General features: G+C 53.3%; 1 protein-coding gene across 2 annotated transcripts; it reads left to right on the forward strand.

Annotated features, from left to right (window-relative positions):
- The first annotated feature begins 736 nt into the window (after window positions 1-736).
- PLEKHM2 (pleckstrin homology and RUN domain containing M2) lies at window positions 737-27,438 on the forward strand. Of its 2 annotated transcripts, XM_071767210.1 has the most exons (20): window positions 788-1,156; window positions 11,101-11,207; window positions 11,337-11,446; window positions 12,306-12,405; window positions 12,973-13,060; window positions 13,513-13,699; window positions 15,746-15,805; window positions 18,283-18,517; window positions 19,606-20,364; window positions 20,768-20,837; window positions 20,914-21,004; window positions 21,744-21,808; window positions 22,125-22,213; window positions 22,805-22,937; window positions 23,025-23,215; window positions 23,492-23,557; window positions 24,021-24,180; window positions 24,807-24,986; window positions 25,071-25,187; window positions 26,281-27,438. In XM_071767210.1, exons 1-20 carry the CDS (start codon window positions 1,097-1,099, stop codon window positions 26,416-26,418), a joined length of 3,006 nt encoding a protein of 1,001 aa, XP_071623311.1. In that variant the 5' UTR covers window positions 788-1,096; the 3' UTR covers window positions 26,419-27,438. The 2 variants fall into 2 exon arrangements, with proteins under 2 accessions (XP_071623312.1, XP_071623311.1); XM_071767211.1 differs by lacking the exon at window positions 15,746-15,805 and having other exon boundaries at window positions 737-1,156.
- The last annotated feature ends 546 nt before the right edge of the window (window positions 27,439-27,984 follow it).

Genomic DNA, 27,984 nt, shown 5'->3' on the forward strand with positions numbered 1-27,984 from the left:
CCCTCACACTGCTGACTATTTCTCTTTCCTTTGAGGCTGGCCCTTGCCTGCACTCCGAAGTGCATCAAAGCTGTGGGCAGTGCCCTGGCCAGGAGGGCTGGGGGTCTGGTGGTCACCTCACCTGCTGTCCCCAAACTGGGACCCACTGTGTGTCATTTCAGTGGGAATCCAATACTTGTCCCCTGAGGGACCCAGCACCATCTCCCCTCATCCTCTTTTGAGAAGGATCCAACACCATCTCCCCTCACTGAGTTATCAGGGATGCGATGCCATCTCCACTCCCCCCTCACCGTGCCCCTGCCATCTCCCTTCACCCCAGCACCATCCCCTCGGGTCCCCTCACTCCACCAGCAGTGGCTTCACCGGGTCAGGAGGGACCCACTGCCACCTCCCCTCACCAGACCTTACAGTGCCCCACGCCACCTCCCCTCACCAAGCCCAGGGCCATGAGGAACCCACTGCCATCTCCCCTCATGTCCCCTCTCTCTGTCCCCATCATCACCTCCCCTCACATCCCCTTCATGTCCCTTCACTGTCCGCACCACCATCTCCCCTCATGTCCCCTCTCTGTCCCCATCATCTCCTCCCATGTCCCCTCTCTGTCCCCACCACCCTCTCCCCTCACATCCCTTACGGAGCCCAGCGCAGGGATCCGCTGCCGCCTCCCCACACGTCCCCCCACCCATTCCTGGAGCACCCAACGCCTTTCCGGAGCCTCCCGGGCGCCATTTGGGGCGGAGCGGTCCCGGCTGCCGTCTCCTCCCTCCCGCCTGACCTCAGGTCCTGGCGGAGTGCGGTGTCCGTCACGAGTGCGGCTCAGCCCCGCTCCGCTCCCTTCTTCCCGCGGGGCCCCGTTCGCCTCCGCGCCCGACGCGGGGGGCCCCGGCGCGGCCATGGCGCGCTGAGCGGCGGTGGAAGCGGCCACCCCGGGGCCGGGCCGGGCCGGGGCCGGGCCGGGGCAGCCGGCAGGACGGAGCCGGCCGGCGGCGGGCGGCGGGGCGGCGAGCGGGCCCGGCGGGCGGGCCGGCACTCGGCCTCCGCCGGGCGAGCGCGGCGACGGGCGGCGGCAGCGGCGAAAGCGGCGGGCGGAGGGGCCATGGAGCCGGCGGAGGTGAAGGACCGCATTCTGGAGAACATCTCCCTCTCCGTCAAGAAGGTGGGTGGCGGGGGACTGGGGCGGCCTTGGGTGATGCCCCCCCACACCCCTCCCCGTCTCAGAGGGGTGTGGAGCTGGGACCCCCCCTCTGCTGGGGGTGTATGGCTGGGGACAGCCCTGGGGACCCCTTGTGCTGCGGCTGTGGGTAGGGGACAGCCCTGGGGACCGCCTGTGCTGGGGTTGCAGGGCTGGAGACAGCCCTGAGATAACCCTGGGGACCCCTTGTGCTGCAGCTGTGAGCCTGGGGACAGCCCTGGGGACCCCTTGTGCTGGGGCTGTGAGCTTGGAGTCAGCCCTGGAGACCATCATCTGCAGAGTGTGGGCCAGGGGACATCCCTGGGACGGCCTTGGGGACCCCCTGTGCTGGCATCGTGGGCCTGGGGGCTGCCTCTGCCTGGGGAACAGTTCTGGGGACCCCTGAGGCACACGCCATCACCAGAGATGTGGGGCTGAGGAGATGGTCCCTAGGGACACAGCCCACCTCTCGTGGTAGAGGACACCCCAGATAGTCTTTGGGACAGAGATGTGAGGTCAAGGACACCCTTCCAGAGACAGAAGACATCTTTAGGGAGTCCTTCTGTGTGGGTTTGGGGACTCCCTGGCCCACCCTACCAAAGGGACATAGCCACAGTCATCTCCAGGAACCTTCATCTCTGGTGGTTGGGATATACTGGGGTCCCCCCTTTTCAAAGGGTTTCTTTCTCCTGTGGACAGGACTGGGGGGGTCCTGGGGAGATTCATTTTCCCAGGTCTGTTCAGTGGAGGGATCTGGATGAGAATGAAATCCTCTTTCCAGAGGTCCTTGCTCCAGCCATGCACCGTGGGCCCTGGTCTGAGCCCTCAAAATGAAGGCTCTGAGGACTTGTCCCTTCATGCCTCATCTCTTACCTTGTCCTTCTCCTTGCCCCTCAGCATCTCCTGCTGGTGAGAGCCTTTCTTAAACACTGTCCCTGTGGTGGGCAGCATCTGCATGCTGGCAGGAAGGGGGCCAGGATGCTGGATGTTTGGGGTGGTGACAGGAGGGACATGTTGGAAGTTTTGGGTTGGGCCACATGTCCTGCCTGGTCCACATGTGAGGTTCAGCCACCTCTGAGAGAAAACACAGGCTCTGTCTGAGAAGAGGAAGGGAGTCTTCTTTGTTTTCATCCCAAACTTTTTGGGAAAGGAGGCTTTCTGGACTTGTGGACGTATCTCCAGTTGTTAGTTCTCTGCTGCCTTTTGGAATAGGAGTTTTCCTGTGATCTACAGTGTGTTTTGATACAGTTTCATCCATGGAAATCTGTATTACAAAGACCATCACAAGTGAATTCCCAGCACTATTAAGGAATGGACGACCTGACGCTGCCACTGGGACAGAGGATGGATGTGCAAACCTCCCCCAACCTTTCTGATTTCTTCCATGGGTGACTCTGCCCTCTGGTCTCTCACATTTCTGTCCTCTAAAAAACTAAGGATAACCTTTTATTTACCTGGAGGTCAGTGGATGTTGAGCCTGCTCCAAGTTCTGTTGCAGCACTGCTGCCTCAGTTTCCCCATGTGTATCAGGATGTGTGACCACCCACACAGGATTTATTGGACAGCATTTATTTGCATTCAGAAAATCCTTGGGGATCCATAATGAAAATGTTATAAAATCAACATGATGGTTATTTTATATATATATATATATAAAATACTTGAACTGGACTCATCAACTACAGCTCTGCCACCACACCTCTGCCTAGACCTGCCTCAAGTCTCTGCCAGCTCCTGTCTTGGCCCAACTATGAAGAAGAAGGAATTTGGAATTTTTCATTGCTGCCCCTTTTGCTTTCCCTGTTCAGTTTAGAGTGAGGAAGCTCAGGAAAATGTAGGAACCTACATGAGACTTCAGGCTGACATATTTATTTATACCATCCCAGAGAAACCAAACTCAGCCACATGGCCAAAGGTACACCCCTGCTTTCTACCCCCAGGATGCTGTTCTCTGTCCTCAGGGATGTTGCTCCCCTTCAGCTACAGAGCCACTCATTTTTCCCAACATTTCCCTGGCTGACTTCAGCCCTCAAGTCCCTGATACTTCTTTTTTTTGATCTATGTGAGTGGGAAGAGTAAGGGGGTAGGTTAAGGGAGCAGGTACACCCTTCCCACGCCCTGGGAAATCCTGTTCTTGGTTCATCCATCTCTCTCTACTTCTGGGTCCATCTTGAGTAACTCCTCATCACTGAGATTGTGTCATGGAGTGTGGAGGAGTTTTTGGAGCATTTCACCTCTGATTTCAAAAGCTTCCAAGCTGTGTAGGTTGCTCACTCCTTACTTTTGCAGGTTTGAGTTGTAGAGCAGAGGGTCTGGATGTGTTTGTGGTGATGTCCATGCCTCCCCATGCCACTTTTGGCCAGTTCATGACAGGTTTTCTTAGCTTCAGGCCTGAAGAGGAGTTTGGGGACTCTCAGCAGTCTGTGGGCTGCATTATTTGAGAAGACAGCCAGGACTAAACCCCACCTCAACACTGGGTAAACTGGGACCAACCTACACAGAAGGTTGAGCTGCATGGTTACCCTGTCAGGTTTTGAGTAGGAGCAGCAGAAAAAAAAAAGCCTTCTTTTCATTGAATGGCCCAGAGAATCCTCTCCTGCAGCTTGTCAGCTTCCCTCTGCCTCTGATGGGGAAGACAACAAGCAGCAGCACAGCCCTGGGCAGGGCTCTGTGCCACAGACACCTGTGGTTGTGACTGTATTGGGGTGTGACTTCAATTTCTCCAGGGTGCTTCTGAATTTCAGGAGTTGGGGGGTCAGAGCCCAAGCAAGTGAGTAAATTCTGTGCAAAGCAACAGCAAAAAAAAGGGCTTGAGTTCCAAGCCAATCCTTCCAGCCTCAGAGAACAGGACTGTTTCTTATTTTCTTCGAAAGAAAATGAGGGATGGAGCACAGCTGGAAAAGGCAGGGATCCAAACCTGCTTGGAGAGGGTCATTATAAACCTGTGGGTTTCTCTGTGTGATACCCAAGTGCCAGAGCTGGACTGTTCACATCCTTCACCTTATCTCAGAGATCAGCTGTAGCTTTGCCATTGCCTGCAGAGGTTTGAGATCAGACCTCAGCTGCAGAGAGAGAGAGAGGCCTGAGATAGATACCAAATAAACTGTTCTCTGCAGCTGGAGAGGTGTCAGGGAGCTTCAGGAGATGTTGGGAGAGCTCAGCAGTAGTCAGTTGGGTCCCTGCTTCAATTCCAGCAAAGATCCAAGGGAACTGTGAGCGTGGTGTTGATTTCCCATCTACAGCTTGTCCTCTGTGTCCTCACTGGGAGATAGAAATGAATTCAGAGGGCAGTGCCCTCTGTTCTGATTACATGGATACTGGGATGCTGTGGAGTTTGTTGCTTCTGTCTCGTGACAGTTTCTTTTCCCCTTTCCCTGCCTGTGACAAGGTGGTGAAAATGCAAAGTCCTTCAGCAGTGCTCATTGTTGGCAGTTCCAGGAGCTAAACATAAAGTCATGAAGAGGTCAGAATCTAAGATTTTGGGGCTCTTCTCTGTTTTTCAGAGTTTCCCACTGGCTTTGAAGGACACACATTCCCATGAACTCTGGAACAGCTGATCCTTGGTGCATGCCAATCAGGTGGAGCCATGTTTTTTGCTGATGTTGCAGGAGTTCTTGCCAAAAGCTCTGGCTCTGCTCTGTTGATGCATAACTTTGGGGAAGGCTTCCACTTCCCTCATAGTGAATTAGTGCTAGTGCCTGTTCTGCTTGATCAGATTTTCAGCCCTGTACCACTGAAATGCCTTTGCAGTTCCCCAGACTCCTTGAGCTTTGCCTTGTGTCTCTGTTTTTTTTGCACAGCAAGGGAGGGAAGGTTTGGGGATGGTTGAGTGCCCATGTCCTGGAGAGGAGCAGGTGGCTCTGGAGTGGAGCATCCCTCCTGAGTGCATGTAGGGAATATGCTCATCTCTGCCTGGGTGGATCTCTTTAGCCCAGCAGCCATGACACAGGTTGATTTCTTTCCAAGTTCCTAATGCTGCACCTGACACAGGTCTGGTGGGGATCTGAGGGTCGTTGTCTGCAATGGGATTGGATTCTGTGGGTGCCTAAACTGATGTTGTCTCTTTAGACCCAAAGGAGATGTTTCTGAAAACCAGCTCTGCATCTGCTGGTGGACAGGGCTATGACAGCCTTTGGGGAAGAAAAAAAAATCCCTGCTTGTTCTCCTACCACTAATGTGAAGCATTTTGCCAGGAGAGCAGGAGGTATTGGAGGCTGAGCTTTGGCATTGGGTTTTGTAGAAGCAGCTGGAGCAATGCCTCTCAGCCTCTCCACCTCTGATTGCACAATTTCAGTGGCTCTTGAGTGATTTCAGCTTTTCCTACTTCTGATATCCTGGCCCAGGAGGAGAAACTGAAATAACTGTGGGCCAGAGGACTTGGTTGATGGGGAGAGATTCAAAGCCAGAGTGTTAGTAAGCAGCAGGTCTCTGGAAGAGCAGGGCCCTTAGCAAGACTTGTAGGGCCCAGGCACCCTGCATTTACTTGTTGTGGTGTGCTTGGAAGCTTTTTCTAAGAAATATTGAATCTGATCATGTATGAAACCTCCAAACCATCCTGCTAGATCTGAAGTTTCAGGGCTTTGTGTTCTAACAACCAGGAGTTTTCCAGGTAAATTAGTTCAGCCTGCTCTTGATCCATTTGCCATCAAATGTCTGCACTCCCCTGAGCAGGGATGACAGTGCTGGTTGCTTATCTGTCCCCTTACATGCTTGTCCTGTCCCTTCCCATTGCCTCTTCCCTTGGGGATTGAGCTGCTGTCTCCTGCATGGGACAAGGTCAGTCTCCTGCCACCTTTTTTTGGTACTCCCTGGAGTTCCAAGCTTGCTCCTGATGTTGCTCAGCTCCAGCTGCAGCCCCAGACTTGAGAGCCAAGACTCAAGCTGGCTTTGAAATCAGCATTTTTTAAATACTGATGTCAGAGGAGCTTTGCAGGAAACGGGTTTGCTTTGGTTGCAGAGGTTTCCTGGCTCTGCAGGCTGGGGGTTAAGGTGCCACCATCCTTCCCCAGTTGTGCAGCATGGTGGAAAAGCAGGTGCTGGGAAGGGTTTTGTGTCTAGCAAAGGGTTTGCATCTCCAGCTGCCTGCCTGGATGGCTCATGGGATACTGCCCTCAAAGCCACCTACTTGACAGCTTGGAGAAGGCCTCCCCAGCCTCTGGGGAAGGTGTTGAGAGGAGAGGAACAGAGGCAGAAAAAAGGCTGCTGCAGTTTCTGTTGGGTTTTGGCTGTCATTGAGCTGGTTCATGGCACTGCTTTTGTTTTGTGTCCCTGCAGCTGAGGGGAACCCCTCACACAGTCCCTGTGCTGGGGGTGGGGAGCAGGATTCCCAGTGCCTCTTGCCTTTCCCATGCTGGAGGAATGTAAGGGCTGTTTGCTTTTCTTCTGCTGTGTTTGTCCTGCCAGGGAAGTACCAAGCAGAATAAAGGAAATTATCTTCGGCTTAGAAAGCTGCTACTGAAACATCTGCAGGACAGATTTATGGAGGGGAGATGGAAACTCAGCTGGGTTGTGGCCAGCCAGGAGCCTGAGTTTCAGTATTTCAATAAGGTGGTCGAAACACTGGGGAGGTTTCAGAGGAGCACCACAAGAATTACTGCATTTGGAGAGTGGGCTTGCCTGCCCCATTGGTTTTTTGGCATCTCTTGCAACACAAGAGCTCTGCAAATGAGCCTGGAGAGCTTCACACTCATTGAGGACTGGTGCAATTAGGAGGCTAAGGTAATTGTGCAAGGAATATCCTTTCACATGTGTGCCAGAATGGGGTGTGGTGTGTCACTGCAGGGAAAAATCAACTCGTGATGGATTTAATTGCTGCTTATCAACCTTCTCCTCCTCCATGGGGATGAGCTGCCATTGTTTGGGGTGCAAATCCTGTGTTCCCTCCATGCAAACCAGCTCTTTGGTCACATCTTTTTTTTTTTTTTTCTGCTTTCTTCTCAAGTGTATCTAACCCAGCCTGGAGGGTTTGGACTTTTGTAACCAATTCAGTGAAGCAGTTTTGTCCCACCCTGTCACAACACGGGTGCAGGGTGAGCAGTGGGGATGCCTTCTGCATGCCAGCAGCTCGTATTTTTGGCCACAGGAATGTCTATAAATAACCCTGGGTCAGAGCTCAAGGCATTCACCATGCCCTCCACGAGTCCTCCAACCCTTCTGGTTTTGCAGTGTGGAGGGGACAAGGGGAGAAGCATCTCCCTGGAAGACCCAGAGCTGACCAATGTCACATTCAGTTCCTGATTTTTAACCAGATCCCTTGGTTTTTTCCTGGTTTTCCCCAGCTCACAGCCCAGGTATGTCAGGGAGCTGCTTTGTGGAGGCTTCATAAAGTTTGGTCACCACCTCCCAGACAGGTCTGTCTGCCACACTGTCATTAGAGAGAGGTTTGTTTCAAAGTATTCATTTGTGTTTCATAGCCATTTACAGGAGAGAAAGAAACACACCATATAAAAGCCATTTTCAGGGCAGTGCCACATCACTTCTGCCTGTGCTGGCACCACCCCTGGTCTGTGCCTCTGCCCTAAGATGTCTGTGGTCATAACTCCTACAAATTCTCAGCTTGGAGCAGTGGGGCTCTGGGAAGCAATGCAGCTGCCTTTTGTTTGGGAAAAGCAGTCTCATCTTTCTTCTCCTCAGCCTTCTTCCCGAGCCCAAAATTCCTCCCCATCAGCTTTTGCAACTCACAGCTTTTTGCCACCTTTGCCATAGGGATGACTCCACCCAGGAGATCCTGAGGCTTGTTCTGTCTTGTGTCTGCTTTGGTGGCTCAGTGGAGATTCTCCTGGCTGATCCCTTTTTGGGGTTTGTGCTCCACTGAGCCGCGCACATCCTTTTGCTCCAGGCTCAGAGAGATGCTGGAAGTGGCACCATCTGTTGCTGCAGCCACCATCCAGAGAACGTGGTGGCACATCTTTGTTCCTGCAGGAAGGAACGAGCCCCTGGTGACCAACAGCTCCTAAAATGTCACACAGAGCATCCAAACCTGCAACTGCTGAGGGTGCATTTCCCACTCACAGGGCCCCACGTGCACAGGGCTGGTGTGACCCTGTGACTCTGAGCAAAGCAGAGTCACACCAGCTGGTCCTCTGGCTCCTGAGCTTGCTGGAGGGCAGATTTGAGCCATTTGGGGTAGGATTGCTCTGGACATTGCTGTAGGGCTGAGTTTTCCTGCTGTCTCCCCAGAAAGGGAATGCAGTGCAGGGGTAGCTGCAGGGCAGGAGGCTGCATTCATCCTGCAGAGCAGCTGCAGCTTGGCACCAAACAGAAAAAAAAAAACCCAGATCCCTTTGTGGGAGGGAGATTTGGCTTTTCTAGGGGGGAGAAGTCTGTTTTTCAGAAGTTTGCTGGTGCTTTTTTGATGTTTGGAGATGTTGAGATGAGACAACCACTGCTTGCTGGTAGTTTGCATCCCCTGATGACAGGAGCAGGTTGGGGGTAGTGACAGAGGGGGTTGGGAGCTGTGAAGTGGCCACAGGAAGGACTGTGACAAAGACCTACATTATTTATGGGGAAGGAAGGAAAGAAAAAAGGGGAAATGCTTCTATTTGCTCATCTCTTTTGCTGCCCAGGCTCGGAGTCTCTCTGTCATGGGGAATTCCTCCAGTCAGCAGCACAGGCAGGCTCCAAGATGACCTCCCCAGGCTGTGTGTGCAGAGCTGGCTGGGTGGCTCCTTGGTTTTCATGGTAAGCTAAAGTAGGGCCAATTTATTTTTATTTTCCCCTATCTGTCTCCTCCAGCTGCATTTCCTCAAGCCAGCACAGAGCCTGCAGAAATACCCAGGCCAAAAACCTTCCTCCAAGGGTACCCTAGCTCTCTGCAGAGGCAACAACCTGGATGGGACCAGCTGGGAATTTCTGCCTTTAGATCCTGGCTCACGTCCCATACTGCAGGGATTTTGCTTCCTGCTTTATTTTCTCCAGATTGGGATATTTTAGGGAGATCCAGGCAGCTCTAGGAGAGCATCCCCCATGGCTCCAGCTATTCATCTCCTGAGGGATGCAGCCCTAAATTATGACTTTGTTTCCTCTAGTGTCCTTGCAGCAGCTTAAAACCCTGGCTGCAAGTACCTCCTGAAATAGTTCTTGGATAGTGGGATTTTAGGGCATTCTTCTCCCTGTTTGGGTCTGGGTTGCCTATTAATAGCTAAAATCTTCTGCCTCAGCTTCCTCCCCAAAATGGGTAAGAGCTCCTGAAGTGAAACTCTTCAGGTCTCACCTGAATGTTTTGAAAATGTTCTTTGCATTGCTGGTGGCTCTGCAAACAAAACATTTGTGTGTGTTTCCTTCCCAAGAGTATTTACCTTCAGGAACAGAGGGGACAGGGACAGGCTGAGCTGTGTGATCAGAGGAGGGAATTTTGGCCACAATAATTCCAGCTCAGCAGCCTGTTCCCACTTAAGGGCTGGGACCAGCTCCATGCAGGAACATGCCTGGCTCTCCCGTCTTACCTAAGAGCTCCAGAGAGTCAAGGTCCTCAAGCCTGGAGGGTGTTGGAGCTGGCTGGCTTCATATTTTTAAGAGTGTTGTTGGGAATGGTTCCCCAGGGAGTGCACTCTGTCCCCTTGATAACTTTTACATCACGACTGGATGGGTTTTCTGAAGGAGCCTCTCAGGCTGCAGTAATAATTCAGGAGGAGAAACTCATTTCTGGGGAGAGGTCAGACTCAATAAGCACTTTACTGTCAACTTTTTGGGTTTTTTTTTTTTTTTTTTAATCTACTGTCTACTCAGTGAGGCAATATTTGGTCACCAAAATTGTGTAGGTCTGGGTGTTGTGTTGTGGTTCAGCTGAGCTTTGCTCACTTGCCACCAGCCAGAGCAAATAAATGTGTCCTGAAGAGCCAGGACTCCATCCCAGGTGGGAAATCCCCCTGCCCAAACACTGAGGATGTGTGAGATGGGGACCTAAACAGCCCTGTGAGCTGCAGGGGCAGGAGGCTGGTGGGGCAGCTGGGAAGGGTTCAGGTAGGATTTGGGTGTAAGGGATTTCCAGCAGGTTTTGCAGAAGCAAAAAAGGAACTTAGGCTGCCTTGAGCCTCTGAGGGCTGTTGCCAGCAGAGCACAGAGCTGGTGCTGACTACAGAGCAACCTCTGTGGCTGCAAATGGGTTAACTGAGGCTGAGTGAAGCTGCCCTGAGCTTTGAGAAATTGGCAGCAATGTCATGGCCAGGACTGGGGATTAATTCAGCTGCTTTTGTCACGTCTGCACGTGCCTCCATCCATATCTGTGCTGCCCTCCAAGGCCCTGCTGCTCTGCAGCCTGTGCCAGCCTGTGCTGGAAAGCTCTCAGCTGCCTGGCAGCAATGCTCAGCAGCACCAGGGTCACCCAAGCCACCCTGGAGCAGAAAACCTCTCTCTCTTCCCAGGATGCTGAAACCCTGCTGAGATTTTGCACAAATTTAGCACACAGCACGCACCCAGGACTCAGAGCATCCTTAATGCCTGGAAGCAACATCTCTCCCCAACCTGCATTCCCCACAGCAAGATGGGGAGGCCGAGGAGGGGACCTGGTCCCATAGCAGAGACAGAAGCAGAGCCCAGAGTTTGGAGATATTTCTGTTCCAAAGGGCTCTGTGATGGCTGCAGTGCTGCAGAGGGACCCTCAGAACCTCCTTCCTGAGAAGGAGGGGGCTGTGCAGCCCAACCCAACCACTCCCCAAGCAGGGAAGTTGGTTGTGCAGCCACAGCCCTGCTGCTGGTGTGTCTGCAGCATGGACCAGGCTGTGTGGGTGAGGTTCTCCTATGAGTTTACTGCCTTAAACCCAAGTGTTAACACCCTGTAAGGAACCTGCGTCAAGGTTTAGCAAGCTGAGAGACTTCAAAAAAACCTGAAAAACTGTTAACTGCTGGGTTTGAGTGTGTTGGTATCACCAGCTGCCTCCTTGGGGGGGTGTAGAAGGGGGTTTCAGCTCTCCTATCTCTTTTTTTTGCAGCTGCAGAGCTACTTTGCTGCCTGTGAAGATGAGACTCCAGCCATCAGGAACCACGACAAGGTCCTGCAGAGGCTCTGTGAACATCTGGACCACGCTCTGCTCTATGGGTAAGCACGGAGCTGCTGGGCTGCCTCACCTCTCCTGGAGCCTCAGCACCAGCAAATCATCCGGGCAGGAATTGGGATGGAGACAAGGAAGCCCTTTGCTGAACTTTCCTCTCTCTGCTCTTTTTCCAGCCTGCAAGATCTTTCCTCAGGCTACTGGGTGCTGGTGGTTCACTTCACCCGCCGGGAAGCCATCAAACAGATTGAGGTGCTTCAGCACGTGGCCACCAACTTGGGACGCAGTGAGTGTTCCCTGCCCCAGCTCAGAGGGCAAAAACCCCACTTTGGGAATGGCTGGGTGCATGTTCCAGGGACTGAGGAGAGCCAGCAGAGAATCACAGAATGTTAGGGGTTGGAAGGGACCTGGAGTCTGGCTTGCCTTGACTGCACCAGGTCTCAAGATCAGGTGTTGGGTCAGAGATGTAGCCCTCCTCCTGCTGCTGTGGAACCAGAAGGATCTGCTGGGTTGTGCCCTCAGGAAGGGTTTCTGGCAGATGGGAGGCATCACCTCTCTCACCCCAAACCTCTGATGGTTTTTTCCCCAATGCTGCTTCTCCCCTGCTGTCAGTTTGTAGCAGATGTTTGGGACCACTGAGGCTGCTTTTGAGACCAGAGAGTGCCCAGAGACCTCCTCTCTGCCTGATTATCCCAACACCCTCCACCTCCCAGGCCCTGTACTGGTGAGAGCAGAGCTGAGCACAGGCTCCACCATCACCTCTCTCTGCACCAGAGGTTGTGAAATATCTCAGATTGCACCTGGGCTGATTCAGAGTGATTCTCCCTCTGTCTCTTCTGTCTCCTGGGCTTCCCTCAGGGCTTCCATCTCCCTGGAAAAGACACAGTTGTGTGTCTGCTTCTCAACCAGCTACCACACCAGTCTCTGATTCTTATTCCCACTCCAAATCACAGATCTGACCCTTCCTCTCCCCCTGGCATTTCCCCCCCCCATGGATTTCCCCAGCAGTCAGTTGCTTTCCTGAAACAATCCAAGTACAAATGAATGATCTGATGTGTTTTCATTTGATTTGTGATCATTTCCAGGCTTGCTTTGCTTCTTGGGAATTTCTCCACAGATAAATCTCTTTGCTGCTTCCTTTTCAGGCCGGGCATGGCTGTACTTAGCCCTCAATGAAAACTCCTTGGAGAGTTATTTGAGGTTGTTCCAGGAGAACCTGAGCCTGCTGCACAAGTACTATGTCAAGTGAGTATCCCAGATTGTTCTTTTTTGGACACTGGTTGGCATCCCTTCTTGTTGGAAGAAAATCCTCATTTTTCCAGTGGGGAACGAGCTGTTGATGAGAGTCTTTGGGTTTTGCATGATTAAATTCAAGTTCTTAGATGTGGACACACTGTCCTATGTAAGCAGGCTTGCATGCATCTCTCAACTTTTACTCCCAGTCCTAGATGTAGCCTTTATTTTCTTCCACATTTTCCAGGAAGCTGCTGAGCTCCAAGGACCCAGCTCTGGTAGACACCTGGAATCTGACTGTAGCTTGGTTTGGAGATAGTGGGTCATCAGACCCACATCTAGAGAGCCACATCTATGTGCTCTTAAGCTCTTCCATTGCTCTTGGGAGGCCACCAGCAGACACACAGCTCTGGGGCTCTTTATAGTTTGGTGGAGACACATTGAGAAAACAGAAGGGCACTTGTAGCTAGAAGGGTTGGACCAGATGATCCTTCAGGTCCTTTCCAACCTGACATTCTGTGATTCTGTTTCTTCTGTTTCCCATGTCTCTAAAGCTCTTCTGTTTCATCCTTGCTGCAGGAATGCCCTGGTTTGCAGTCATGATCATCTGACCTTGTTCCTAACCCTGGTGTCTGGACTGGAGTTCATCCGCTTTGACTTAGATCTGGTGAGTGTTCCATCTCTTTCTCTGGATTCTGGGAGAGCAGGAATGTGGGGCAGGGGAATTCCTGCATGCCACAGATCCCACCACTTGGTCCAGGATGTACCTTCCTGTTGGCCTTCAGCTGGAAACATGCAGCTGCCCCTTTTAGCAAAGGCTCTGGGCTGGGGCCTTTGGAGATCCACCTACAAGGTTTGTTCCTCTTGCTCAGTTATTGCTCTGTATGGTTCAGAGGAGGAGCAAGGCAGCTTGATGGGGATAAAGGAGCTTGTGGGGCAGATTGATGGGGATAAAGGAGCTGAGCTCTCTCAGCATGGTCTGAAATGCTGGTGTCCCTCCAGGTGAACACAAAGCCACTGGCTCTGAGGGACAGCAGTGCTCAGTCAGAGGACATTCAAGGCCAGCCCCATTGTTAGGGCTGGGTTGTGATAACTCAGCCCCTGCTCTCCTCTCTGTAGGATGCTCCTTACCTGGACCTGGCCCCATACATGCCAGATTACTACAAACCCCAGTACCTGCTGGACTTTGAGGACCGTCTGCCCAGCTCAGTGCATGGTTCTGACAGCCTCTCCCTCAACTCCTTCAACTCAGTCACCTCCACCAACCTGGAATGGGATGACAGTGCTATTGCTCCCTCCAGTGAAGGTCAGTGTTTTCTGGGAGATGTCCAGGGCTGTGTTGTGTTCCCTTCAGTTGGGCTGCTGGATTGGAGGAGACACCAAATGAGGTGGTTAATGATGGGCTGGAAGAGACCCAAGTGAGGAACCCACCAGTTAGGCTCCAAGTCTCTCCTGCCTTGCCTTGGGAAGTGTTGGGGTTTAGCTGGGGACAGCCCCTTTGCCTCAGACCAGGAGAGAAAGACTTCCCATGCTGGTCTCCTCAAGCCACCTTTCCATCCTGGGGAGAGTGACCAAGCAAGAACTGGAGAAATCCCCATGGAGTAGAAGCTGTGCCCATGTCTGAACATGGCTTTGGGCTCAGTTACACAGGACTGCTCAGGACCTTTTTTAACTGTGTGTTTTGGAGCCCCGAGACTCAAAAATGCTGAAGGTGGTGGGGAATTATTTCCAAGTTCTTTTCCCCATGTCTGCAGTCTGAGACAAAGGCCAGCAGTGGTCTCAGAAATGTTTTTGTCTCCCTTTATGTATCTTAACTCGAGCAGCCTGACAAGTTGTCATCAGAGAGGGCTGGGTGATGTTCCTGCTGAACTGAGAAGATCTGTGCCATTTGCCTGCCCCCTGAGTCCCCCTCAGGCTGGAGGAGGGAGAGCTTATGCTGCATGAAGGGAGCTCTGCTGCTGCTCCTCCTGGTGCAAAACACCTTGGCCCTCTTCCTTTTTTGATGTCAGCTGGAACAAGGGGAGCTCAGGGCATTCTGGAATGGCTGTGCCATTAATTGGATGGAGTGAATTCAGGACTGAGTCTGTGTAAGGGGAGGTTCCCTCTGAGACAGGGGTCTGCTTGTTGCCTTTTCTGTGCAAGGTAAAAATAGCAGACATCAAAGATGCTGAGAAGGAGCATCCCTGGGTGCAGATGTGGGGATGGGCTCTGGCAATGTTTTAGCAAAGGCTGAGCTCACTCGTGGCACCTGCACTCGTGCTGCAAGTGGGAGAGGGTTTGCTGCTGTTGACTTTTTTGTGCCAAACCTGCATCCAGGTAAGGTGGGGACAGCACAAGGAGCAGTCAGTGTCACAGGAGGAAGCTCCTCTGACCCCAGAGCTTTGGGATAAGCAGCTGTTTCAGTGTGTGCTGCACCCCCTGAGCCTGTGTTCCTCTTCCCCCCTCAGCAGAACACCTCTTGGTGCCAGCACATCTCCCACCCCTCCCTGCTGAGTGGGCCAGGGGGGTTTGGCTACAGCCTCCAGCCCAGCTGGTGAATGGAAGCTTCATGCTCAAGAGAAGAGGGGCTTGGAGTAGAGACCCAGGACATTTTGGAGCTAGAGTTTGGGTTTAGCATCATCACAAGCTATGCCATGTGTCCAGACAGTGGTTGTGAGCTGTGCCTCAGTTTCCCCATGCACAAAGGGATCTGGTACTGGTGCAGGCAGGTCCCCTGATGTGGGACCAGGGTGGGAGAGGTATTGGGGTCCAGGAGTGGCACTGCCACTGCTTCTCTGGTGTGGAGGGATTGTACTTCAGTAACTGTTTCATTGCTCCTCAGTTCTGCAGGAGCATCTCTCCACCTGGGGGCTGCAAGTGGAGCTGGGGATTTCAGGATCCCCATTTGTTCCTTTAGTCAGACCCCAGGCTTTGCAAACATTAACAAGTCTGTCATCACTTTATCTGTCTGTGGGAGGTAAGTGTGAGGTGGGGAAACTGAGGCACTGAGTGATCAGATGGCTTCCCAGAGGGGATCCCTGATTGTCACCCCAGCCCTGGATGACACCAACCATTTTTCTGGTTTAGCTTCCCAGCAGCTCACATAGCAGGACCTTCACCCTTCACTGGTTCCATTGTGGCTCCCACAACACAAACATCCAGCAGGAGCACCCCTTGGTGCAGCTGCTTCCCATTTGCATCCCTGTTCCCTGGCTGTTTCCTCATGTGTTTCAGATACTGGTGGAATATTTTGTTTTGTTTCTCTCCTGTCCCTCCCTGTATCCCCTCATGTTCTCCCCTTCCCCCCCACCCCCACCCCTCCCTTCCCACTACTTGTATTTCTAATCCTGAGTTTTATCCCTCGTTTTTGTAGATTATGATTTTGGAGATGTCTTTCCAGCAATGCAGACCATGCCCAGCAGAGACTGGGAAGGTGGGACATACTCATCTGTTACAACATTTTGGTTTTCTCTCTGCATTGCTGCCACCTGAAGCTTGCTGCATGCTTCCCTTTTCATTTCTTTAACCCACCACATCTTGATGGAATTTGGGACAGGCAGAAAATTCTGGAAAAGATCCCCTGAGGTGGGAATGTTGTGTGTCTCACCTCTGAGACCACGGGCAAAGCTTTTTCCCAAATCCTGGTGTGCACAGGAACACTCACCTTGCTCTACACCCTGCACCAGGGGGATGTTTTCCTGCTTCTGACAGTGCCTCAGTGTCTTCCAGATTTGTCTGGCCCAACCTTCAGCTTAGCAGGTGCAAGGCTGGAGTTTCAGATCTGGTTCTGTGTTGATAAATGTGCCTTTGTACCAGGTGACAAAAGAAGAGCTGCAAAATCACCCCAAAGCTGGCAGGTGGGGATCAGCAGCCATCCAGAATGAGTGTGGGGACCCTGCCAGCCAAATGTAGATTTCCTCTTTGGGGTAAAGCACACAGGGTGTCACCTTCACTGATGATCTGAAAGCCCTGGGAAACAGGCAGATTAATTGTGCTTTCTTTAATTTTGGGTCTTTTGCAGGGGACAATTTGAGAGGTTTTGTTTTCCTTGGACCCTGCTCTCCTGTGACAAAACATCTCTTGTGAACCCACAGCATCCAGCATGTGGCTGTGCTCAGTTTGGGTCACTACACTTCTGGTTTTTGGTTTGTTTTTTATTTTACCACTTTTAAAAACAACTTGTTAGATGTGTCTGGGCCTTATGGTCAGAAGCACGTGCCCATTTTAGAGGAAGTTCTTGTCCTTCCTTCCCTTGCAGTCCCTGTGCACATCATGGGAGTAGGAGACCTCTCTGCTTACCCCCAGAGGAAACACACCCACACTGTCTCCTTTGCAGCTAAAAAAAGCTGGATGGAGCCTTGGGTCTGAATTTTCTTGGCTGATACCACGTGAATATTTGGGGAAATTCTGCCTGAATTCCATGTGGATTGCTCCTGGGCTCTAACATGCTCCCTCTCATCTTTTTTCTTACCCCACTCACAGAGATGGTTTAATGCATCCCAAAAGCTTGAGTGTACACCTAGAGGGTGCAGACCACCTTTCCAAGCCCAACACCCAGCAATTTGTGGGTGTTGGGTGCAAGCTGGGAGGAACCAAGGGATGCTGAGGGCAGATCCCTCCTGGCTTGGGGACCTGCACAGCTCCTGTGTGCAGCTCCTGGTTGCCAGGTGGTGCTGGTGTGATCTGCTGGGTTATGGTGCTGAGCAAACCTTGGCCACAGCAACATTTCCATCTCTAAATCCCTTGCAAGTTGGTTGCTGGTGCATTCCTTGCTGTTTGGACACAGAGCAAGAGGTGTAGGGAGTTTGGGGGCAGTTCCCTGTTTTCAGCAAATGCAGTTTGGGGTAAAATTCTGTATTTTGGACAGAGATTGTTTTGTCTCAGCAGAACCAGCAAGGTTTCAGCAAGAGACAACAGGGTTCATTTTGGTGATGCAGGCTTAGAAGCCTGGGGCTGAAATAGGTGTTAAAAGTTTTATTTTCTCATCAATGCAGACATTGAAAATCTGCCCAATTTACTTCCCACCATGGAGTTCACACCCTCCATGCTGCAGGCATTTCAGCAGGAGCAAAGCAGAGTTTTGAAGTCAGCTGTCAAAAAATTGCTTTTATTAGATTTTTTCATTATTTTTTTTTTATAATTGGTTTTGTTTTCCTACTCAAAACCTGCACCTCAGTCTGGTGGTGAAGAGATCTCCCTGCCTAGCAAGGGGTTTCTAGCTGGCTTTGGGGCTGAAGGGTGCTGGGGAGGAGCAGGGCATGAGGAACCTTCCTTTAACCTTGACTTTGTGGATGGGGAAACTCCAAGCATGACTCCTCCAGCCCTTCACTGCTCCTTTTCCCTCTGAAGACTAACAAGCTGGTTGTGCTACCACCTATCTATGCAGCCTCCTGTCTTCAGCCCCTGGTGTATGCCATGTCCTTCCCCCCTCCACCACACTTCCAGCCCCTGTGTGTATCTCCTGCAAGGAGGGAAGAGCAATCAGCTCAGTTTCTGCTCTCCCAGGCCAGCAAGCATCTTCCTGAGACCCCTTTGCAGGGAAGAAGCAGCAGTTTGGGGCAGCAGCCTCATTATCTTGCTGTCATCTCAGCTCAAGACCCCTCAAGTTCCTTCCCAGGGATGCTGTCTCTGCTTAACACAGCTCCTGGGTGGCCAGGCTGTTATTTCTGTCTAAATCACAGCAGGTGCAAGGTGCAGTGGTGCTGGGTCCTGCCTTGGCCTCTCTCTCCCTCCTCTGCAGCAGTCTCAGAGCTGATCAGGCTCTGCTGGTGCCTGGGATGGTGTCACTGCCATCGAGATGGTGACCACGTAGTGCCCCAAGCCCCTGAGTGCACAGCTTTGCTTGATTTCCCCTTGCTCCAGGCACCTGAGCTGGTGTTCACCCTGCTCTTCCCTTCTTTCTCTTTGCAGATGGAGACCTCACAGACACACTCAGCTGCCCACACTCCACCACCTCAGAGGCCAATGGCACCAAAGCCTCTGTGAAGAGCCCCACGCAGCGCTACAACCCCTTCAACGAGGAGAAGGCTGATGCAGCATCCTCCACTGACACCACACCAGTGCACACAGCTTCCCAGGAGAAGGCAGAAGCCACCCCTGAAGGGACAGACCAGTCTGAGAGCTGCACAGAGCTGGAGGTCATCAGGTAAAGAAAGAGCTGCCTGGCCTGGAGATGTGTCCCTGAGTGGCATTTGTCACGGGAGGGTGATGATGTGCTCACCCTTTCTAGCCCAGATGGCATCTGTGGTGTAACCTTCATACAGCCATGAGAAAAGGGGTTTATATCTCCAGACACCACCTGATTCTCTGTAGGTGTCCACAGAGCTGGTCCTTGGGTCTCTAGAGCTACAGGCTGGCTCCACATAAACCCCTTTGCTGAGAGGAAGCCATGAGCTTTTATTTGAAGGTTTCTCCAGCTGGTGGCAGGTTTGCAGCAACCCTGAGTCTCAGATCTTCTCTCCCATCCTTCCTTTTGTTTGTGAACCAGCTGTGGCTAAACCTGTTGAGGGAGATGCCTCCACAGACCTGCTGGCCTGTGTCTGACTCTTGCAGAGCAGATCCCCAGGGGTCCCTCAGAGCCCTTAAACCCAGACAAAGATCAAGGCTCTGTGTGCTCACCCCAAGGGATGGGGACACCCCAGAACCAGCCCAGCAAGCCTTTTCCTACACCCTGTTTTTCCTGGGAGGAGCAGAGGAGTTGGGTTACATCCTGCCCAGCTCTCCAGCAGACACAGGGGAAGGGGAGCACCATGATCCCTTCCCAAACCAGAGTGACCTGGCAGCAGTTTGGGTGTCATGGGAGGCCTGGACACTTCAGAGCTCCACATCCTGGTGTGCTGGAGTGGGCTCCAACCTGCATCTCCCTATTCCAGCAGCACGTGGCATTCCCACCTCCTCCTGAAACCTGCTCCCTTCCCAGCATCTTGCTGTCAGACAGGGGTTTCTTCTAACTCAACTTTAGCTCCTCCTCATGCATTTATTGTGTTCCCCTTTGCTGTCTCCATGCCTTTTTTTTGTTTTTGATAGGTAGGCAACTGTCCATACCATGTGTTTTTCTTCTTCTTTTCTTTGTGAGGGCTGGCACAGAGATGAGTGCTCTGTGTGGCTGCACATTAAAATATATTTTTTGATAGAATTTCCCCACCAGGTCAAATGGCAGAAGGAGGTTGTTGGGCAAGGGTGGGACCCCTCTCTAAGCAGGCAGAGACAAGTGACTGCTCTCTCACCACACAGGTTAGCCAAGAAGAAGAAAACAGGCAAGAAGAAGAAAGCCAAGCCTGAGGAGCCAGTGAACACCCCTGGGCCTGCAGTGCCCGAGAGCCACCAGGCCAGCGGGGACAGCGGTGTCAACGGGCTGAGTGACAAAGAGGAGCCACAGGGTGGTCCCCCAGCCCCGGGCAGCGGGCAGGAGGAGGGTGGGGAAGGCTCTGCCCTGGGCCAGCTGGCTTTGCGCATCCCCGAGATGAAGGACACGTCCATGGGGAGCCTGGGGCAGCCTCTCAGCAAGGTGGTGGAGAGGCTGAACGGGCAGCTGGACCCCGGGGGCTGGGTTGCCCCCCTGGAGCCCCCCGGGCAGTCCTTTCGGACTGGCACGCCAGGGGACACCCCGGATGGATCCTCCTCTGGCGACTTTAGTGAGGGGATTTCAGCCCCCATGGACTTCTACCGCTTTACCATCGAGAGTCCAAACGCTGCTGCATCAGGTGGTGGCCACCATGACCCTCCAGGGCCTGGCCAATCGTCACATGTTTCTGGTAGCCCTGAGGCTCCTGAAGAAAAAGAAAGCGGCGAGGGAGAAGCAGTTGAGGCAGTAAAGGAGTCTGAAGGGACCAGTGATGGACCTCAAACTGGCCAGACAGAAATTCCTGACCCCCAGGCTCTCCACGAGCCAAAGAAGGAGCAGCCCAGCCCTTCCCCAAGCAGTGCTGAGGACTCTGGTGTGGAGGAAGGGCAGGGCAGCCCTTCGGAGCTGACCCATCCCTCTGAGTTCAGGTGAGGCTGCTTTTGCTCAGGGAGAGCATCATCCAAACCATTGTGAGCTCAAGCTGCCACTTTTCCCCTTGTCCTTGGTTGGGGGGGAGGAAAGCCCATCCAGGAGAAGGTCTTGAGGGGCCAACAGGTGCCCAAATCACGGACAAGATCAGTAAAAGAGACTGAGCCCCTGGCCCAGGTTTCCCAGAGAAGCTGTGGCTGCCCCATCCCTGGCAGTGCTGAAGGTTGGATGGGGCTTGGAGCACCCTGGGCTGGGGGAGGTGTCCCTGACCATGGCAGGGGGGGCACTGGGGGGCTTTAAGGTCTCTCCCAACCCAAACCAGTCTGGGATTCTACAAGATTACCCTTCCTGAACCCACGCAGCCAAACATCTGTGTCCACCCTCTCCTGTCTCTCTCTCCAGGGTGGATAACAACCACCTCCTCCTGCTGATGATCCACGTCTTTCGGGAGAATGAGGAACAGTTGTTCAGGGTAAGGTGGTTGCAGTTGCTCTGCAGAGCCCAGCCCTGTGCCTGCCCGGGCTCAGAGCTCTTCTGTCTCCACACAGATGATCCGAATGAGCACTGGGCACATGGAGGGGAACCTGCAGCTCATCTATGTCCTGCTGACTGATTGCTATGTCTACCTGATCCGCAAAGGTATCCCATCCCCACAGCCTCTGCTCAGCTGCAGGGCCTGAGGCTTGCTTCATCTCTGCCTTGTCACAGAATCATAGACCCATCGTGGTTGGAAAGGACATTCAGGATCATTGAGTCCAACCATCAGTCCTGCACCACATTAACCACTACATCATCTCCTGAATCTATCTGCTTTTCAAACACCCCCAGGGATGGTGACTCCACCACCTCCCTGGACAACCTGTTCCAATGATTCACCACTCTTTCAGTGAAAAAATTTTTCAGTGAAGAAATTTTTCCTAATATCCAATCTGAGTCTCCCATGGTGCAACGTGAACCCATTAATTACCTCTTGTCCTGTCACTGGTCACTGGGGAGAAGCCAACAGCCACCTCACTCCAGCCTCCTTTCAGAGAGCTGGAGAGGGCAATGAGGTCTCCCCTCAGCCTCCTCTTCCCCAGCTCCCTCAAACTCTCCTTATAAGACCTGTTCTCCATACGTAAGACGCTGTAGCTTAGTGCCTTCCCTGCCAGCTCCTGACAGTGCCCTCTTGTCCTCTGGAGTGGTGGCAGTCTAGGTAGGGACCTCAGGTTGGTTTGTCCCCTTAGAGACCCCGGGACATGTTTTGGTTTGATGCTCAGTGGCTTTGCAGCAGCTCCAGGCAGTGCTGGGCTCCTCTTCCCCCTTCACAAAGAGCTGTTCAGGTTGGAAAAGACTTTGAGGCTCATCCTGTGCAGCTGACGTGGCTCTTTCTGTCCAGGGGCAGCAGAGAAGCCCTACATGGTGGAGGAGGCCGTGTCCTACAACGAGCTGGACTACATTTCGGTGAGCACAGCACAGCCTGGGTTGGGTCAGCCCTTTGAGGGGAGCAGGAGGAGAGCTGGGGGGTCACTCCAGCCACAGGGGTGTTGGGAGCATCCTACAAGGGTGTTTCTGTCCACAGGGAGTGTGTTGGCCAGTGAATCTTTTGAGTCTGGGGGATTTAAAGGTGACCCCCCTCAAACACCACCCCTTGCTTGCTCGTATCTCCACCCGGGCAGCAGAGTGACCGCTGATCTTGGGGCCAGAAGCCAGGTTCAGCCCCTGCTTCACTTCCCCATGTCCCTCTCCTGGCTTCCCTAACCAGTCCCATGTGGCACAGGTTGGGTTGGATCAGCAGACGGTGACCCTGGTGTGCACCAACCGGAGGAAGCAGTTCCTGCTGGACACGGCGGACGCGGCTCTCACCGAGTAAGTGGTGACCCCTGATGTGTTCCTCCTGGGGTGTGGGACCTCTGGTTGGTACCTTGGTCTCCCCAGTGTGACTTGGAGAACACAAGAGACTCTGGTGACAGCCCTCCTGTGGTGAAGTCCTGCCACCAGTGGGGCTTTGGGGCTTGGTTTGGTGCCACCAGCTAAACCCTGAGCATGGATAAGCCCAGAGAGTCCTCCTGGGCCATCCCCTTACCTCAGGCTGACAGCCTCAGGGCTCTGAGCCACATGGACACCTTGTCCTTTGTGTCACTTGGGATGAGTAGGGACAAAGTCTTCAAGGGTTTCAAGGCTTGCCCCAGGTGTGTTATCAGCCCAAGGTGACCTTGTTAGGCCCCAGATGGTCACACTGACATCTGTGTTGGGATGGGTGTCCATCTCCCTGTCTCACCTGGCTCCTTCCTGGAGCTCAGGCTTTGCAGCCCCCGTTGCCTTTGGTCTCTGGGTTGATTTTGAGGCCTTTTGTGGGGAAAACCAGAGGCCCACGTTGAAGGGAAGGCATCCGAGCTCATGAAGGAGATGAGAAGCTGTTTGCCCTGGCCTCATCAGAGGTATCTGTCTCCCTCTCAGGTTCTTCCTGGTCTCCTTGAAGTCAGCCATGATCAAAGGGTGCCGGGAGCCTCCATACCCCAGTATCCTGACAGATGCCACCATGGAGAAGCTGGCACTTGCCAAGTTTGTGGCCCAGGAGTCCAAGTGCGAGGTGAGTTTGAATATCGTGACCATCACTACACAGGGTGGAGGCTCAAGGAAACTCCCTCCCTTTGACTTCTCCACCTGATTCTCACAGGCCTGTGACGTGGTTGTGCGTTTCTACGGCCTCGTTCACTGGGAAGACCCCATGGATGAGGCACTGGGACCCACCAGCAATAGCTACACCTCTGCTGAAAACACTGTCACCAAGGATGGCATCCTGCACTACAAGGCAGGGACCTCCTACCTGGGCAAGGAGCAATGGAAGACCTGCTTTGTGGTGCTTAGGTGGGCACCAGGGCTGTGGGTTGGGACTGGGGCTTGTTGGAGAAGCTGCTGGGACTGGTTTGGTACCCAGGAGCTCCTTGGGTGATGGAGAGGACTCAGCTTGTCACTTGGGATGACAGAACCACCAGTTGTGGCTGCCTAGCAGCAGGAACATAAGCCCAGAGGGTGGTGGGTCGGGGCAGGACTGGCTGTGAGACCCCAGGCAGAGGGTGTTGGTGGAGTTGCTGGAGTCAAGGTGACTCCAGCCTCCACTTCTCTCATCTTCCCAAACGGCAGCAATGGGATCTTGTACCAGTACCCAGACCGCACGGACGTCACCCCTCTGCTCTCCATCAACATGGGGTAAGTGGTGGGTGGGATTTGGCACACAGACTCAGTGGGGAGTGGGAGCTCCTTGGGATGTTCAGGGAGGTGTTTCAGGGCAGTCCATGATCCATCCCATGCTGCAGGGATTCCCTGCATGCTCCTGGCTTCGTGCTGATGCCCAGTTGCTTTGGCTCTGGTGCAGGGAGCTGGAGATGGGCTGGTTTCCTCCTAGTTTTTGCACACCAGGCCCACCCTTTGATGGGACATTGGTCCCTGAAGGGCTGATGTACCCCCCCCAAGACCCATGCTGGGTGATCACAACCCCCACATGCTCAGCTCCAGCTCCACCACTCTGCAGAGGTGGAGGCAGCCACAGGGGATGTCACAGATGGGAAGTGAGTGCTTGAAGGGGGAAGGGGTGACATGCAGCACAGGGTGGGGACAGATTTCAGGCTAGGGCTGTCCCATTCATCCTGCTGATCTCCCCCCTCTCTCCCAGGGGTGAGCAGTGTGGGGGATGCCGGCGCTCCAACACCACCGACCGGCCCCACTCCTTCCAGGTGATCCTGACGGATCGGCCTTCCCTGGAGCTGAGTGCTGAGAACGAGGAGGAGATGGCTGACTGGATGCAGTACCTGTGCCAGGCTGTCTCCAAAGGGGTGAGCATGGGTGCATCGACCCCCTCCTCCTCCTCCTGGAGCCCCCTTGGGGCACAGAGCTGCTAATGGGAGCAGGGGTGTCTGGCAGGGATGGAGAAGGTGGTTTTCTCCCCAGCTCAGGACTTCCTCACAGGGCATCCCAAGGAGGTTTGGCCTTCTTCATGATAGATTTCATGGTTGGAAGGGACCTTAAAGATCACCTAGTTCCACCCCCTGCCATGGGCAGGGACACCTCCCACCAGCCCAGCGTGCTCCAAGCCCCATCCAACCTGGCCTGAGACACTGCCAGGGATGAGACAGCCACAGCTTCCCTGAGCAACCCATTCCTACCACCCTCTCAGGAAATAATTTCTTCCCAATGTCCTGCCTCAGTCTCCCCTCTCCAAGTTTTAACCCATTTCCCTTGTCCTCTCCCTACCCCCCTGTGTCCAAAGCCCTCCCCCAGCTTTCTTGTAGCCCCTTCAGATACTGGAAGGTTGCTCTGAGCTCACCTGGGAGCCTCCTCTTCTCCAGGCTGAACAACCCCAATCCCTCAGCCTGTTTAGGGTTTGGAATATCCTTTCTTGGCTGAGGAAGACTGTTACAACCTGGGCTATTTTAACCCCCCCTCTCCCCACCTGGTGCAGGTGATCCCCCAGGGTGTTGCTCCCACACCTTGTGTCCCCTGCTGCCTCGTGCTGACAGACCAGAAGGTTTTCACCTGCCACGAGGACTGCCAGACAAGTTTCTTCCGCTCGCTGGGCACCGCGGAGCTGACGGACGTCACCGCCATCTCCACCGAGGCCAGCAAGGAGTACTGTATCCTGGTGAGCCTGGTGCTGATGGACCAGCTGGACTAGGGTTGGGCAAGGACCAGGCTGGTAACACCCGGCCTCTCTCTTGGTGTTTAGGAGTTTGCTCAGGACCGTAAGCAGTTCCTGCCCCCCTGGGTCCTCTACTTTAGTTGCACTACAGAACTGGAGAGGTTCCTCTCGGCGCTGAACGCCACATGGAGGAACATCTACCAGGTGAGTGTTCCAGGCTCCTCAAGCCCTTCCTCTGGCAGGGAAGGGTGAATGAGGCTGGCAACATCCTGGGAAGGAGTGGGTAGATTTTTACCTGTAGAGAGAACACAGCTTTCTCACAAAGGGCAGGAGAGCCACAGAGCTCTTCCATATAACTGTGGGATGTGGGGTTCAGAGCCTGAGTGCCCTGGCATCCAGGTAACGAGAATCCTAGAATGTCAGCTTGGAAAGGGACGTCAAGGATCATCTGGTCCAATCCATCTAATATTATTATTTATCTGAGATGTCTCATCAAGCTGAGAGTTCAAACTTTCCAAAGTGGGGGAATCCACCACTTCCCCTGGGAGACCATTCCTTATGGTGAAAAATTTTCCTTGTGTCCAACGGGAATTTCCCCAGGAACAACTCATGCCCATTGCCCCTTGTCTTCTCCATGGGACTCCTTGTCCATAGGGAGTCTCCATCTGCTCTGTAGCCCCCTTTCAGTTCTGAACATGGTCCTGAGGTCTCCAAGCATCAAGGGCTGGTGAGGGGAGCGAGGAGGAACCTGGTTCAGCCCTGTCCCCCTCTCTCACCCATGACACGGGTGCCTTTTCCATTTGTTTTTGAGGTGGTTTTATGACACGGGGTTGAAGCAGCTGTTGTGTGTGTGTGTTTGTGTTTGTGTGTGTGTGTGTGTTTGTGTGTGTGTGTTTGTGTGTGTGTGTTTGTGTGTGTGTGTTTGTGTTTGTGTGTGTTTGTGTTTGTGTGTGTGTGTGTTTGTGTGTGTGTGTGTTTGTGTGTGTGTGTGTTTGTGTGTGTGTGTGTTTGTGTATATGTGTGTGTTTGTGTGTGTGTGTGTTTGTGTTTGTGTATTTGTGTGTGTGTGTGTGTGTTTGTGTGTGTGTGTGTTTGTGTGTGTGTGTGTTTGTGTGTGTGTGTGTGTGTGTTTGTGTGTGTGTGTTTGTGTGTGTGTGTATGTGTGTTTGTGTGTGTGTGTGTGTGTGAGTGTGCGTGTGTGTGTTTGTTGTGTGTGTGTGTGTGTGAGTGTGTGTGTGTGTGAGTGTGTGTGTGTGTGTGTGAGTGTGTCCCTGACAGCCCCACACGTGTGTTTCAGGTTGATCTCCTGCACAAGGCCATTCTGGATGCTGCTGTCAAGAAGAAGTGTGAGGATGCTCAGAGCCTCATCAACAGCGCCTGGCAGCGCAGCGACAGCCTCTGCCGCGGGCGAGCGGAGCGGGACCCCTGGTGTTAACCCTGGCTGGGGGGAAGGGCAGCTGACGGGACCCATTTTGGGAGAGCAGGGACACACCTGGATCCGGGGTATCCCCACAGCCAACTTGGACCCCCGGAACCCTTTTGCCACGGCTTGGTCCCCACCAGCAGCATCGCCTGCGGGCCTGGACCCCCTGTCCTGTCCCCACCACTCTCTCCAGCAGGCTGGGGACATCCAGCACGTTTTGGGGAGCAACCGGACGCTTCAGCGGGCTGGAGGCGAGGCCGAGCCCGCACCCCCCTCCTCAGCCAATGGGCAAAAGAAATTTGCCTTTTCACAGAATAATATCCCACGAGGAATGAGGGGGAGAGGGGGAACCACCCACCCCCTTGGCGGTGTGGAGCTGGAGTGAGGAGTTGTTCATTTTTAGAACAGGGTAGAGGCGTGGAGGTGGCGGGAGGGGAACACTGGATCGTTACCCTGCATGTTTCCTCCTTGCTGACACAATCACCAGGTACGGCGACGTTTCACCTCCTCCTTCCCCTGGCATCTCCCAGTGCTGGGGAGGTCACACCTGGGGCCCTCCAGACATCACAAAACCACTCCTCAGCCCATCACTGAGATTTGAGGGTAAGGAAGTAAGAAGCGGGGCCAGAAATTTGGCCTTGAGCAACAGAGTGTGGTTTTAGGAGATGTCAGAAGGCAGCTTTGAGGTTTGGACGCTGGCCCCACGTGTAGGGGGAGAGAAGAGCTGGAGTCTGATGTTGTTCAGGTGTCCTATGGGATGCTGTCACACAGCTGCCACCAAACGTGTCCCCATCTTCTCAGCTTGCTGCATCCCAGGCTAGCAAGGACCCGTTGCCATTTGCCCTCCACAGCGAGCCCTTTGGGGGCTCAACCCCAGCTTTTAATTAATAATAATCCAGAGACCTTCTCATGTAATATAAATTCACGGGGCCTTTTTCTGGGGGGGGGAGCGAACGTGACTGAATGTATATGTATATGTATATACATCTACTTCCTTCTCCCTTCCCTGAATAAAAACTCCTGGGTAACTCAGATTTGGCCCTACAACTGCCTCAGGCTGGAATTCCCAGGTCGGGGGTTTCAGCCAAGGCTTTTCAGCCAGGGCTTTGCTTTGGGGCAGGGAGAGGGAGATGTTTTGGCCAGAGAGAACAGGACATGGTCCCCCCTCACATGCCCCCCCCCCCCCCAACTCCTTCACAGCATTAACCTCACTTATCCCTGGATCTGGGAGAGATTCCCAGTCTAGACAAAGACTAAACAGCCTGCCCTGGTAACCCTTCCTCCTCTTTTGTGACTGAAAGGGGAGAGGGATAAAGCAGCTCTTGGGGGGGGGGGGCTTTGGGGGTGCCCCACCATTCACAATAATAACCAAGGCAGCTCAGCCATGGGTATGGATACGGGTGCTGTGGGGTTACTGCAGAGCCATATATATATGTACATAAATATATATACATACATAAATATATATAAGACTCCATGGGGGGGGGAGCACACACGCAACACAGTGCTCTCCCATTTTTGCCAATTTCAGCTCCAAAATTCCAAAAGTCTGGCCCTGGCTCCCCAGCGTAGCGTGAC

The sequence above is a fragment of the Heliangelus exortis genome, chromosome 23, assembly GCF_036169615.1.
Source record: "Heliangelus exortis chromosome 23, bHelExo1.hap1, whole genome shotgun sequence".
NCBI lineage: Eukaryota > Metazoa > Chordata > Aves > Apodiformes > Trochilidae > Heliangelus > Heliangelus exortis.

Coding starts and splice junctions, on each gene's coding strand:
- PLEKHM2 (XM_071767210.1), top strand. CDS start 1,097: ATGGAGCCGGCGGAGGTGAAGGACCGCATTCTGGAGAACATCTCCCTC. Junction 20,365..20,767: donor ACCCATCCCTCTGAGTTCAG/GTGAGGCTGCTT, acceptor CTCTCTCTCCAG/GGTGGATAACAACCACCTCC. Junction 22,938..23,024: donor CCCAGGAGTCCAAGTGCGAG/GTGAGTTTGAAT, acceptor TGATTCTCACAG/GCCTGTGACGTGGTTGTGCG.